Source organism: Gorilla gorilla, chromosome 3 (assembly GCF_029281585.2).
Source record: "Gorilla gorilla gorilla isolate KB3781 chromosome 3, NHGRI_mGorGor1-v2.1_pri, whole genome shotgun sequence".
NCBI lineage: Eukaryota > Metazoa > Chordata > Mammalia > Primates > Hominidae > Gorilla > Gorilla gorilla.
In genome coordinates this window covers 13,125,167-13,138,120 of record NC_073227.2, presented here as the reverse complement: position 1 = coordinate 13,138,120, position 12,954 = coordinate 13,125,167, and the positions used below count along the sequence as shown (strand labels likewise).

Here is a 12,954-nt window from a genome sequence, read left to right as displayed (position 1 = left end):
TCTTTTCACTCCGGGCCTCAGTTTCCCTCTCTGTATAAGAGGACTAAATCCCCTCTGCAAGGTGGTCAAGATGGTGACCGTTGCGGGCAGCATGGTCTACAGGGAGGAGCAAGGACTTGACCTAAGGACAGGCCAAGATCTGAGGCCCACCTGCCAGAAGCTCTGGCCTTGCACTCCCCCAGCCCTGTTCTAAGGATCCTAACGCCCACCTCTCAGGCACCTCGTGAAGACTGAGTCAAGTGTATGCAGAGCGCTCCAGCAGCCTCAGGGCCTACACATCGGCAGCTGTGGTTCCTTGGAAACTGTGGCAGGCTGTGCAAACTCTGACCTGCTGCAGCGCTGGTCCTGGACTCTCTCAGAGACTCAGTTTCCCCATTGTAGAGGAAAAGCTTAGGGGAAATGAGCTCTTGGGCCCTTCCGAGGGACTTAGTTTTCTGCGCACGGAAGGATCCAGGGATGGAAAAGTGTTGATCTTCAGGGCCAGGTGTCTGCAGGAAAACACAGGCCCCCCCAAAAGCCAGCTCTGGGCCACAGTACCCCACCAAGGCTTACTCGAGGGACAGGCATCCTGGGCATGTGAAAAATTCTCCTTGCACCTTAGGCAAGCCCACCCTGCAGAGACATGAACCGGGAGCCCTGGCCAAGGTTGAGGGAGGTTCAGCCCAGCCCTGAGGTCCCCAACTCCTAGCATTCTGGGTCATTCCAAAAAATGGCCTGAAATTCTCCACATCTTCAAAGCAAAATGCACTTGAGGTTTGTAGAGGCAGAAACGAAGGTGCTATTGCCCCTTGTCAAAGGGCCTTTTAGGGGGAGAAGCTCCAGGTCCCTTCTCTCCCCGTCCCCTGGGACCCTTCAACCTTTCACTCTCTCTGTGTCCTATGGGGGCTCACACTTGGGGCCCCGCCTCCTCCCGCCTCGTCCTCCCCAGACATCTTGTCTGATGGGGCCACTCCCTACTCAACGCCTCCCCAGGCTTGAGGACCCAGGGCCCTCAGGGATCAGGCCCCTCCACCTTCCCATTCCCCGAGGCCCTTTAACCTCCAGCTCCCCCTCCCTCCTCTGGACCAGAGGTACCCCTCCCCATTCTTAACTTGGGTATCTGTGAACCTGGATGGAAAAACATCTTTATTTACCCCAACAACTCCAACTGAAGTCCAGCATTCATTCCTTTGGGGGTGCAGTTGACCCCAGCCAGCAGGGCCTGTGGCTCCACGGCCAGTAGAAGCAGTGTTTACATCCCCATGTTACCGCCCTCACCGAAGGTGTCTCCAGTGGCAGCCCTCTGTCCAGGGCTGCTGCGAAATGTGTTTTCATCCCCATGTAACCGCCCTCACCGAAGGTGTCTCCAGTGGCAGCCCTCTGCCCAGGGCTGCTGCGAAATGTCCACTGGTATCAGATGACAGACCGACCAGAACCTGTCATTAACATGCTGATAAAGAAGTCCATAGGCCACGCTGTCATGAATTGTTTCATGTATTTTGATAACTGTGTTTTGATAGAATTGTTCCCCTTTGTGACCCCACGGTCTTTGTTTTATGCATTTAAATGTACTTGACGACATCTTTCTGAAAAGGACACCCAGGCTTCGCCAGGCAGCCCAGGGTACTAGGGACACACACAGTGTGAAGACTGCAGCTCCAGGCTGTGCGCGCGGGGTTATCTCCTGCTGCCCCGACCTGCTTTTGCTTGGGAGCCTCTGCCCAGGTCACGGCCAGCTCCCGCTTCCCATCCTTCCTCTTCAGGCTTGACATTCACCTCCAAGGGGGGTTCTGCCCTCTCTCACAACTCCGCAGCCTTCACCCCCTCAGCTGATGCACTGTCACCAGACTCTGACTCTCGTGATGGGACCTGGGTCTGAAGGGGCCCTGCAGAAAATGCAGGAGCAATGATGAGAATGGAAACAGCTTCCGGTTCCATGGACAGCGAGGACTCGGGAACACTGCTCAGCCATGGCCTCTGTGGTTCTTCCAACGACCCTATGAGGTTGAGAAATGCTGTCAATTCCCCTTTCCTGGAGGAGGAAACTGAGGCACAGAGGAGACTGGACCCGGACAGACCCCTCCAGAGCGGGGAGAACGCATCCCCCAAGGTTTCTGGGATAGGCTGGGCCCGGGGGTCCCCACCAGAAAGGACCCCTGCGTGTCTGTAGCCTCGGGTTTTCTCGACCAGGCCGACCAGAGTCCCAAGGCCTGCCGGGTGGGTCCAGGCCGGGAAGGCCAGGCGGGGCCCTGTCGGGGCCTGGGCGGGGCTGGCGGAGGGGCCGGGCCGCCCCTTCCAGCGAGGGCGGGCTGGGCGGTCGCCTTTAAAGGCGCTGGGCCCGCCGCCCGCGGACCGTCAGGCTGGAGGGAGCTGAAGTCCCTGCGCTCCCTGCGCCCTGGGGATGCCCCTGCCGCCCTGCCGCCCGCCAGCCTGAGCCACCGGCGCATGTGACCGCGCGTCCGCCCCAGTCCCATCCGTAGGCGCCCGGCGCCTGGCCCCGCAGCGGCCTCGTTGTCCCCGCCGGCCCCCGCCCGGTCTCCCGCGCTGCCACCCGCCGCCGGCCCTGCCGCCATGCCGGCGCGAGCGCTGCTCCTGGCCGCGTTGGCCGCGCTGGCGCTGGCCCGGGAGCCCCCTGCGGCGCCGTGTCCCGCGCGCTGCGACGTGTCGCGGTGTCCCAGCCCCCGCTGCCCCGGCGGCTACGTGCCCGACCTCTGCAACTGCTGCCTGGTGTGCGCCGCCAGCGAGGGCGAGCCCTGTGGCGGCCCTCTGGACTCGCCTTGCGGGGAGAGCCTGGAGTGCGTGCGCGGCCTGTGCCGCTGCCGCTGGTCGCACGCCGTGTGTGGCACCGACGGGCACACCTATGCCAACGTGTGCGCGCTGCAGGCGGCCAGCCGCCGCGCGCTGCAGCTCTCCGGGACGCCCGTGCGCCAGCTGCAGAAGGGCGCCTGCCCGTTGGGTAAGCGCTCGGGGGCCAGGGAGGAAGTGAAGCTTCTTTCTCTTGGGGAAACTAAGGCCGGGAGTTAGGGCCGAGCTCGAGGTCGCCCTTCCCTGGGCACCACCGGGTGGCCCTTCAGAAATCATCCCACCAGCCCTCTGGTCTTTCAGATGAAGAAACTGAGGCCCAGAAAAGTAAACCGCTGTCCCCAAGGTCACAGAATTAGAGTCAAAAGGGAAACCCGGTGGTCTCCTGGCCACCCGAGGGGCCCCAACTAGGACTGTTTCCAGCTCTGGTCTCTTCAGAACTGATGTCTCGTGCCCATTCCCTTGATCCCTGGACCCCTGCTCTGTCCGGGTATTGAGTGAAGGGCACTCTTTCCTGCCCTAACTCTCCAGCCCGGGTGCCCTCTTGGGTGATGCCTTGTTTCCTGGCGACTGTGGTTAAGTGCATGTCTCCACAGGACTGTGTGGGAAGGGTCAGGGTGCAGGTCCCTGAACTGCTTAGGGCGCCCCAGGGAGAGGCTGCTTGGGGGAGAGAATGTCGGGGTCAGACCCTAGAACAGCCTCCCCTGAGGCAGTCGGCTCTAGGTTGCATCTCACCGTGCAGGTTGACTCTGTGCGTAGAGGAAAATGCTAGAAAACCTGCTGTACCTTTTTCCCTGTTTGGGGTGCCTCTTAGGAAGGCAGACTCTGCTGTGGCCGGACAGGGGCTCACTGAAGACAGGCGACGGGCCCCAGGTTCATGGATAGGAGTCAGGGTCCTGTGTGCCATCAGCTTGCAGGTGGCAGGGAGAGATGCAGTAGCTGCCAGAACAGGCTCCGTGGAGCCTCAGGAGCACCATGGGGAGCACCAACTGCCGGGGCACCTGGGAAGCCTGCAGAGGGCTTCCTCATTTTTCTGCGGTCTGCTGAACACAATTCCAAGTGTTCTCATGGTGTAAAAAGGTTGGGGAACTGAGCGCTCTATTCCTGTAGTGGAGACTCACAGGCTCAATCTATCAGAGGTTCTGAGAAAACCTGCAGTGTCCTCAATTGATGAAACCCACGGCTTCCCCAGAGAATTTCAACAGAGAGCTCTTCTTTTCTGGCAGAACACGTGACCTCCTCCCAGCACGCTGGGGTTCCTGGGAGCCCCGTGTGGGAAGCATCATTCGAGATTAGCTAGGGTTATGTGGAAGAGCCCCCGCAGGGTTTGGCAGGGAGTCCCAGTCCACCTTGTGCTGGTACACCTGAGACTGGGCAGTTTATACAGGACAGAGATGTATTTCTCGCAGCTCTGGAGGCTGGAAAGTTCAAGACCAAGGTGCCAGCAGGCTCGGTTGTCTGGTGAGGGCTGCACTCTGCGGAAGGGAGGAAGCTGTGTCTTCCCACGGCAGAAGTGCAGGCAGGGACAAGGCCGAACGCTGCCTGTAGCCTCTCTCATAAGGAGCTTCTGCCCACGCTCGAAAGGAGGAACCCTTGTGACCTCATCACCTCCTAACACCCCACCTTTTCATACCATCACATAGGCAACACCTCTGTTTTGGAGGGAACATGTTCAAACCATCATGGGGGTGAGGGTGATGAGGTCCGGCTTGTGTTGAGACAGCCCAGGAGGCTGAGGGGTGCGAGTGTGGGGCTGCGGGGTCTCGGAGACGTTGTCATTGGCTCAACGCCTGCTGCACTGTCACAGTGGCTCATCAGTTTGGGGCTTGGTGCTGGGGTACCTTTCCTGGGCCTGCCCATTGCAGCCCAGCTGTGTGCATGGGGGCCACCTCCCCACCCCGCTCCCCACTGTATAAGGCACTATGAGAATAGGGCTGCAGGGCTCAGGGCTGGCAGGGAGCTGGAGGCAGCCTGGGCGTTCTGAGACACTCACTGACTTCTGGAGTTCGCGTCATGAGGCGCTTTCTCTGTGTGCCTGGCTGGCCCCAGGCTGGTGACAGGGCACAGCCATGTAGCAGACTCTGTTGGTGCCCTCAAGCCTCACAGACCATCGAGGGGACAGAAGGGAGGAGGAAAATAGTCTTATCCCCAGAGACAGGTGCATGGGGAGCTCAGAAGGCCAGGAGGCAGCTGCGAGCGTGGGGTCATGGGCTGAGGCCTCAGTGCTCGGGGGTCTGCAGTCCCAGCACACCTCTTCCCGATGAGGTGACCTTAGACCACTTGCTCACCCTGAGTTTCCTCAAATGAGAAGTGGGGACGACAGCAGCACCTGCAGGAGAGCTGCTGCCAGGCATGAAGGCACACGCCCCTTGCCTGATGGGCGACCCCCAGACCACGTTGTTTCATATGTTGTTATCACTGTGGCGACCGACCCAAATCTGTCTCACCCAGCAAGGTCAGGAGAGGCTCTCCAGAGGAGGCGCTTCTGTGCCAAGCTGTGGAGGAGGACTGGGAGCTGCCTGGGGAAGGATGGGGAGGACAGAGAGGGCATGGGCAAGGCAGAGACCTGCACAGGACCTGAGAGCCCTGTCGCCACCAGAGCCCATGGAGCCAGGTGGGGAAATGGGGCCCGGTGGGGAGGGGAGGCAGAGAGTGCAGGTGGGAGGCTGCTGGCCATCTCCAGGGCGCCGTTCACACTGTGGATGGTGTGCAGCCCTGCCACTGTAGCCCGGTGCACGGGGACCTTGGACAGCCAGCTTTCGGCAGGGCGACACGCAGAGTCCACTCCCTGTGGAGGCCTTGGGTGCCCGGCCTCTCCCCAACCCTGTCTCATTTCCCACGGCAAGCCTGGTCCTTTCCCAGGCACCACAGATGTGCTGCCGGAGGCCAGGAAGGGTGAGGGACTGCTCTGAGGTCACATGGTCAGGAAGTGACCCGGCTGGGCCTGGCCTGGGTCTGGCTGGCTTTGCAGGCTATGCTCTGTGGGGCTCCTGGCTTTTCCTCTGCAAGGGGTGGCAGGGCCCCTGAGGCTGGGAGTCGGGTCAGGCCTGGGCCCCTGGCTCCATCAGGCTCAGCCTCCATGGAGTATTCCAGCAGCGTAGCCAGCCTTCCGCCCTCCCGAGGTCCCAGCCAGAAGTTGCTGGGTGCCGGTCACACTTAGTGGTGTGCCAGGCGCTGCCGGGCATTTCTGGGAGGAAGTCCTGCCTGGTGAGGGCAGCCTCCTGTGGGCTGAGGTTCCTTGTGCTCTCCTCTCCCCTCCCCATGTCAGCTCCTCCGCCTTCTGCCACCCTCGAGGCAGGAAGGTCTCCTTGGTCCCTTCTCGCCACCCTCCCCCCGCCCCCCCGCCCCAGTAAGCTCATCTGCCATTAAGTCCTCCCCAGGTGCTGGGACTTCGGGCCCTATCTCCAGCCCCCGGGTCTCTCCTGAGTTAGAGTCACGTGGAGATGCCTGCGGAGCCGCCTCAGGCTCCACTCTTCCCAGCCCCACTGAAAGGAGCACCAGGATGTTCAGTGGGGAGCCTCGATCCCCTCCGTCCCTCCGCCCCTCATTCCCCTGTTCCCCTCACTCCCCTCAATGCCTGCTGCACTGTCACGGTGGCTCATCAGTTTGGGACTTGGTGTGGGGGTACCTTTCCTGGGCCTGCCCATTGCAGCCTAGCTGTGTGGATGGGGACCCTTACTCCTCTCCACCCCTTATTCCCCTCTGCCCCTCACTGCCCTCCACCCCTCATTCTCCTGTGGACCGGGAGTCCTCTCAGCTCATCCACAAAACATCTCCTGGGGCGCTCTGACTTCCCCCTGCATCCTCCCTTCCATCACTTCTCACGCAGCAGCCAGGATCACCTTGGTGAATCTGTCCTGCCCATCACCTGCAGGCTTCCTTGCAAGGCACCCCAACACTTGACTCACAGGGCCCTGTGCCTGCCACCTGGCCCGCATCACCTTCGGTGCCGTCTCCCACTGTCCCCTCATCCCCTGTGCTCCGGCCTCACGGCCTCACCGGTCTCTTTCCCACCTTGAGGCCTTTACACGCACAGTGCCCACTGCCCGGCGTTTCCTTCCCTTGCCTTAGCGTGGTGCGTTCCTCATCCTGCCTTCACCCAGATGTCCAACCACCCCTGAGCCGCCTGCCCTGGCCACTGTGCCCAGGTCATCCTTCATTGCCTGGTGAGCACACCCAGGGTCTCCGGTGGGCCCTGCACACAGCTGTGACTGTGGGTCAACTTCTCTGCGTGATCCCCATCTCCTCCAGGCTCGGAGCCTCGCGGGGCAGGGGCCTGGGCCAGTGCGTGGCCTCTGTAGATGACATGAAATGAGACGAGGGCCCATGTGATGTGTGAATCTCCTCTAACCCTCCGGGCCCTTCTTGCATCCCTCCAGTGACGGAGGCTCACCACTTCTCAGGGGAACCCTCGCATCTTCTCAGGTCCATGTTAAGGCAGCGCAGTTGCACAGAGTGGATAAATGTCCATCCATGGGGTGGTAAAAGCGGGGATAAATGCGTTTCTGAGGGCCTGTGTGGAGAAGGGTTTCCCTTTGCGTGTAACCAGAGCTCTGAGGCCGTGCAGCCTCTCCTGTGGCTGCAGATAAACAGGCCTTGGAGCCTGCCATGCGCTCAGAATATAGAGCCCCAGAGCAGTTTACAAGGTGGCATTTAATCAGCGGCTTTTATTGTGCAACCCCAAGCAGGTTCTGACGGCATCTCCCGGTTGTATTTATTGAAGAACTTGGGTTGGCTTTTGATTTGTAATCCTCTTAGCAGCTTCCTGGGGCTGCACATGCCTTGGAGTTCAGCATCTGGGACCACTCAGGCAAGATGACGCCTCCCCTCCTGCCCCGCCCACTCCCGCTGGGGCTGCAGTGCTGAGCCACAGCATCTGGCGGCACTGGAGGACTTGGAACTGCCGGCAGAGCTGCTTGGCCAAGAGGTTTCGCCAAGGCTGCCAGAAGCCAGGAGTCCAGCCGGACTGGAGCTGAGACCAGGGCGCTGTGCAGCTGCCCTTCCTGCCGGGGTTTGGCCTAGCAAATGCACCCTCACCCCATCTGCCATCCTGTAGTCTTCCCCCGACAGGCCTCTGCCCTCCCATGCAGCCCCACACAGCAGCCTGAAGGGACTTGGCGAGACCCGGACGGTGCCTGCTGAAAGCTGGGACTTGGCGAGATGCAGACGGTGCCTGCCGAAAGCTGGGCCATGGCTCCCACGGCCTCAGGACTAAGCATAGCCTCCTGGCAGGCTCGCAGGCTTGGTGACCCCGACCACTGCCTCCTGCCCACATCACCACAGCCGCAGACTCCTGTGAAACCCCCATCCTGCATTGTGAGGGACCAATGACAATGCATGGAGCCCAGAAGAGGAAGAAACCACCTTCAGAGTGGAGAGCGGGCTAGATCAGGAGGGCTTTCTGGAGATGGGGGCGTCTAGTTGTGGAGAAGTGGTACAAGGGGGCCTGTGCACCCTTGGCCTCCCACAGGCTCACCAGAGCCTGCCAGGTGGTCTGAATGCCTTCCGCCCAGGCTTGCTTTGAGGGAGGGAGGCCACCAGGTTTTACAAGGGTCAACGGTGTGACACTGGGCAGTGTTCCAGGCCCACAAATCCTTCAACACATCATTGGGGTATTGATGTCCTGGTCCTGTATGAGAAAGGGTTCAGGGAGCTGTAGGAAGCTGCCCTCGGTCACTCAGGTAGGGATGGATGGTTCTGCCCTGAGCCCAGGTCCCCTGGTTCCCCAGCCAGTGCTCTGAATACCAGGCAGGCCCCTAGCACATCGAAGTGTCTGCCTTGCTTGGTTTTGATGAGGGTGTTTGTGGACTAATGGGTGAGACAGGGTTTAAAATCATAGACCGCTGTCCTTGGTGCAGCAAAGACATGGCGAGGACATGTCCATATGTTCCCCAAGCTGAAAGCCAGGTCTAGTGCAGGGGTAGCAGGTGACTCCCTGGAATTGTGCAGTGTACAGCCTGCCCACCTGTGTGCATTTCCCTGCTCCAGCACATAATGGGCAGAGCACCAGGACTGGGACCCAGTTCTGTCCCTCATGTCTGGCTGCTCAGGGTGGAGTCCCAGCTCTGCCCCAGAAGTCTCTGAAGCTCTTTGCACCTCAGTTTCTTCATCTGTGAAATGGATAACAGTGGGAGCCTCCTCACTGGTCACCGGACAAACGAGATGATGGACTGAGTGTGCTTTGCATGGTGCTGGGCTCATAGAAGTTGATGTGAAGAAAGGATGGCAGGTGGACGCGTCTTACAGAAGTGGAGTTAGTGAGAGCGAGGGAGAGGGGTCGAGGAAGGGGAGGAGCTGGAAGGTGGTGTCTGTGGAGGTGCTGCCATGTGCTGGCCCTGCCGGAGGGAGTTTCATTGGCCCCGGTCAAGGCAGGGAGGGCTTCCTGTAAGAGGAGGGCCAGGGGCTGTCTTCCTTGCCTTCAGTGGCATGGAAGTGCCTGACCCATGGCACTGTGCACAAGGACCAGCCTTCTTGGTAAATCACAGGCAGGCTGGCGGCAGCACCTCCTCCTCCTCCCAGGGGCTGGCTGTGGCCCAGCTGGTGTGGAGTTTCACAGCCAGAGGAGCCAGGCTGGCCCCACATTGAGCTCGGGTCTAGGTTGAGCTTTCCTGGGGCTGGACAGGTTGTCACATTTGCCAAGGGCCAGCACGGAGCAGGGGAAGCACCCAGGTCAGGGCTTGCGGGGCCTGGCTGTGCACCTTGGGCAGGTCCCGTGGCCTCTCTAAGCCTTGTTTCCTTGCCTGTAAAATGGACTCAGTTCCTGTCTTGCAGAATTGCTGCAAGAATTCAATGAGATCACAAACGTCGGAGCCCAGCCTGACGTCCCATGCCCAAATCAGGTCCCGCCTGCGAGGTGTGGCCCGTGGAGGGGGAGGCAGCGGGTTCCTCTGGGCCTGGGCTGCAGCCCTCATCCCGCCTGCGTTCCACATGAACAGGTCTCTGGGCTTAAGGGTGGCAGACGGCAGCATCCACCCCACGGGGAGCCACAGCTGGACCTGAGGCTTGTGGGGGCACGGTTCACTTGGGGACATGGCTCGGTGGGGCACAGTTCACTAGGGGACAGGCAAGTTTTCCAGAGGAGGAAAAGCAAAGGAAGCTGCCCTGGGAACTAATTAGACCCAGGAGGCAGCCCCTTTAGTGGTGGGCGGGGCTGGGTGCTGTTGAGGGGGCCCCTGGAATGGCTCCTCTGTCTCTGAAGAGCATTCATTCGCTCCCTCATTCGCTTCCTGCCCGCTGCAGCGGGCCAGGTCCAGCCCAGGCGCAGGGGTGCAGGCCACAGGTACACTCCCAAAGGACTAGCTTTGGGAAGGGCACGAGGTGCTGTTGGGCCCAGAAGGAGAGGTGGATCACCACGCTGGCAAAGTCAGGGTAGGCTCCCCAGAGGAGGCGCTGCTGGCCTGGGCCCTGAGGAATGACAGGAAGGGCATATTTCCAGAGGAGGGAACCACATGTGCAAAGGCACAGTGACACTTAGGAGCCTGCATGCGCAGGAAGCAGAGCCGAGGTCCACAGGGGAGAGTGGCAGCACGTGAGGCTGCAGGTGTCAATGGGACCAGGACACCCCAGGCCTTGAATGCCCTGCTTAGAGGTTGCCATCTGGTCTGTAGACCATGGTCACCGTTATGGACAGATGGGCACAGCCTGGGACCCATGGCTATCCACTCATGGCTCCTCCATCCCCAGCTCACAGCTGACCACTGGGTGGCAGAGGGGTCTGCTAATTGCAGAGGGCAATAAAAGAAGGGGCAGGGACCTTAGAGATGGAGGAACAGAACTGGGTGTCAGTCCCAGCTCTGCACATTATGTGCTAGAGGGACTGATGCATACAGTTGGGCAGGTTGTGCACTGCACAACTGCAGGGAAGCTGGCCACTCTGATATTTGTCAGTAAGGGCCTGGAATTACGCAGTGTACAAACACGAGGTATCCCCACAGAGTATCTGGGCCTCAGTGTCGCCATCTGTTCCATGGCAGTTATGACTGTCCAGAGCCAGCACGTGGTCCTCTCTCAGGGTCGGCCACAGTCCCCCAGGACTCCTGGGAGTTCCATCAGGCAGGGCTGTTGGAGCTGGAGCCCTGGCACCCTACTTGTCTCCCCTGCCCTGTTGCGCCCCTTCCTCTCCTGGGATGTGACACCAGACACCTAGCCTTGGGCCTTGATTGCTTTGCTCTGTGTCAGGGTCTTCCTGACTGAAACTTCCAGGGCTTTAGATTCCAGTTTATTGAGGAAAAAAAAAACAAAAACAAAACAAAACAAAAAAAAACGGCTAACGGCTGAATCTGGTTGAGACTGACTGTTGACTTCAGAACTTTGGCTCGAGGATGGGGTGGGGGTGGAGGTTGTCAAAAACCCCCAAATAAACAGAGTCTGCTTCCCAGCCGTGGGGCCCACGGTTTTCCTGTGGAAAGAGGCAGTGGGAACCGCGTCCTCCCTTCCCCCTGATTCATGGCTGATTCATCTGCGTGTTGGGAGGAGGAGCTGGGGCACGGGGGCCCCTGCCCCCACCCCACCACCCACCGAGGTCCGCTTAAAGGGACAGGACCTGGTGGGGCCCTGCAGGGGTGCCCCAGGCTCTGGGGTTGCCTAGACCCTGAAATCCAGCAGACCTGGGCCAGCGCCAGGCCTGCCCTCCCTCAGTGATTGATCTTTGCCTCTGAGCCTCAGTCTCCTGGGCCATAAAATGGGCCAGTGCTGCTGCTTTTGTGAGGCTGCTTGGAGACTTGGTTAATCAGCTGACCCACATTCTTTCTTCAGGGTGCTCTTTGCAGACCTACTGTGTGCTGGCTCAGAGAGCATCAAGAAGGGCCCCCTTGAACTTCTCTCCCTTCTCTCTGTCTTCCTCCCCTCCTCTCTCCGTCCCTCCTCCCCCTCCATCCCTTCCCTCTGAAATGTCTCAGCGGCTGTCTCACCCTGTGCTGGTTACCACTGGGGTGTGGAAGCGAACCAGATGGTCTCTGTCCCAAAGGAGCCTGGGGTGTGGGGTGGGCACGTGCGGGCTTCTCTTTGGAGACTCTGTGGGAAACAGGCCACCTCCCAGCCCAGCCCCACGGCCCTTCTGTCTCAGGCCTTGCTCTCCCTCCCTGTTTTATTTTCTCTTTGAAAAATGAAAGAAAGTCACTGTAACTTTACCCCAACCACAAATAACCACGATGTAGTAGAATTTTGATGTTTCCTGCAAGGCTTTTACCTAATGAATATTTCACAGAGGGTTTAAAAACAAATCATCCCCTATAGAATCGAGTGTCACCTATTTTAAGTGACCTCTGGGAGACCACACTGGGGAGAAAGTCCTTCCGGTGGAGGCCGCAGTGCTGTGCAGATCTTCAGGCTGCCGCATCAGAGCTCAGGGGCCCAGGAGCCCAGGCGCTTGAGGGGGTCCAGGGGCTGGGCTTTGGCAAGCAGGGGGTGGACACGTTGGGGTCCAGAGAGCTTTCCGGCCCTGGGTGTTGGAGTGTCTGAGTCCAGGATGGAGACACACAGGAAGGCAGCCTTTTCTAATCACCTGTGGGAGGAGAGGTGCTGCCATTCCTCCTTCTGCTGTGTTCACACTGGGCCCAGGTCCCTGTCTGCCGTGGCTGCCTGCACAGGCAATGCGGGCTCAGCCTATGGCTTTCCATGTGCTGTGCCCCTGCCCGTGGGCTCTTCCAGGCCTGGGTCAGGGCACCTCTGCACTCACCCACCCCACGCCGGGCTCCTCTCTGCCTCATCCCTGGTGATGCTGTGCTGTCTCTGGTCGGTCACTGACTTGACCCTTGCCCCCAGCTGAACCACTGTGTCTCCAGCAGCTGTCACAGGTGGGCACACAGGACGCACCCTGCACGCGTGGGTTGAATAAGGCTGTGAGCAGCGGCAGATTCGGTACAACTGGGGCTGCTGGGGGGCTGCCTGGAGGAGGCAGGATTAGGGCCGGGCCCAGGACCAACCAGAGCATCTTGGTAGGGAGAGTAGAGAGAGGTCGTGCAGGGGGAGGTGTAGAGAGGTGGATGATGAGCAGAAACTGGAGTCAGCGGCCCGACAAAGGCCACACGGTAGGAGAGGTAATATGGTCCCAACTGGGGGCTGTGCCCGTGCCCTGGCGCTTCTCCTCAGGCGAGGCACATGGGGCGCCAGCCTCAGGCCCCAGGGCACACAGGGGAGCAGCAGACCAGCTGAGTCCTCCCTCCTGGAGGGAGG

The 12,954-nt window shown here is 60.1% G+C and overlaps 1 protein-coding gene across 2 annotated transcripts in view; it reads left to right on the top strand.

Moving 5' to 3' along the window:
• The first annotated feature begins 2,256 nt into the window (after positions 1-2,256).
• HTRA3 (HtrA serine peptidase 3) overlaps positions 2,257-12,954 on the top strand; it is a 38,459-nt gene continuing 27,761 nt past the window's right edge. Inside the window, exon 1 of one of the 2 annotated variants that reach the window (XM_004038418.5) lies at positions 2,257-2,935. In XM_004038418.5, the coding sequence (XP_004038466.1) occupies positions 2,551-2,935 (385 nt within the window). In that variant the 5' untranslated portion in view covers positions 2,257-2,550. The remainder of the gene's footprint in view (positions 2,936-12,954) is intronic. The other variant, XM_004038419.5, reaches the window with a different exon arrangement.